Source organism: Nestor notabilis, unplaced genomic scaffold (genome assembly GCF_000696875.1).
Source record: "Nestor notabilis isolate BGI_N333 unplaced genomic scaffold, ASM69687v1 scaffold9349, whole genome shotgun sequence".
NCBI lineage: Eukaryota > Metazoa > Chordata > Aves > Psittaciformes > Psittacidae > Nestor > Nestor notabilis.
The window spans coordinates 17,461-18,516 of NW_009944075.1; the positions used below are offsets into that span (position 1 = coordinate 17,461).

General features: G+C 49.1%; 1 protein-coding gene across 1 annotated transcript in view; it reads left to right on the forward strand.

Annotated features, from left to right (window-relative positions):
- MCM10 (minichromosome maintenance complex component 10) overlaps nt 1-1,056 on the forward strand; it is a 16,878-nt gene extending 15,822 nt beyond the window's left edge. Inside the window, exons 17-19 of the mRNA XM_010022249.1 lie at nt 237-382; nt 568-610; nt 973-1,056. Of these exons, the coding sequence (XP_010020551.1) occupies nt 237-382; nt 568-610; nt 973-1,056 (273 nt within the window). The remainder of the gene's footprint in view (nt 1-236; nt 383-567; nt 611-972) is intronic.

Here is a 1,056-nt window from a genome sequence, read left to right on the forward strand (position 1 = left end):
TCGGGACTGCATAGAGGGCCACGGTGTGCCTCATGAGGTGCTGGGAGCAGGGTGGTGGCAGAGGCAGGGATGGTGTTAGAAGGAGCAGTGACAAGCCCAGGGCGATGATCTCAGGGATGAGCTCCTCAGGATGGGAGAAGGCAGATGCTTTCCTCAATGTTCAGCTGCCAGCCCACAGAACAGGCCTCATGCTGGTTCACTCAGAAGTTCACAGCTCTCTCTCTCCTCCCTGACAGTGTAATTACACCTATTTCAAGCCTCTGGAGACGTGTGTCCAGGATAACCATGACTACCACTTTCATGATGCTGTCAAGCGCTTTTTCAAATGTCCTTGTGGAGGCCGAGCTATTTCCCTTCACAGGCTCCCAAAAAAGCCCTGCAGGTAAGAAATGAGCCTTGGGGAATAGTGACCGGGGCTTTTTTACTGTCATTCACCAGTAACATGCTGGGAGTCACATAACCATGCCCTGAGATGGGAACATTAGCAATGTGGGGCTACTTTTGGCCCCCCTCATGTGCAGCAAACACCCACCACAGTGGTCCTCACTTGTCACCTTCATCTTTCAGTACCTGTGGCCTCTTCAAATGGGAGCGGGACGGGATGTTGAAGGTAAGTGGAAGCCAGCAGTTGATGAGCACCTCAGCTCTCTGCTTCTCTTGGTACTTTTGCCCCACGCTTTGCTTCAGAGCCCTTACAAGCTTCCAACAAAACCAGGCAGCTCTGTTTTGTCAGGTACATACAGGTAACCACAGGCTGTGCTTTAGTGGATTTCCTCTTCTTGCTTTATGATCTTGAAGCTTTGTTTCATTTAACTGTGGGGAATTTGCTTTTGACCGAAGAATTCAGAATGTCAGGGTTCTCAGGGTGTCAGTATTTAATCACATAATATAGCCCTACCACCACTTCTGTCAAAGAAAGGGGTGGGAGACATTTCACCTTTAACTTCTTTTCTCCGTGGTTCATGTTTCTAGGAGAAAAAAGGTCCGAAGATTGGTGGAGAAACACTTCTACCACGAGGGGAGGAACACCCAAAATTCCTCAATAGTCTTAAGTGA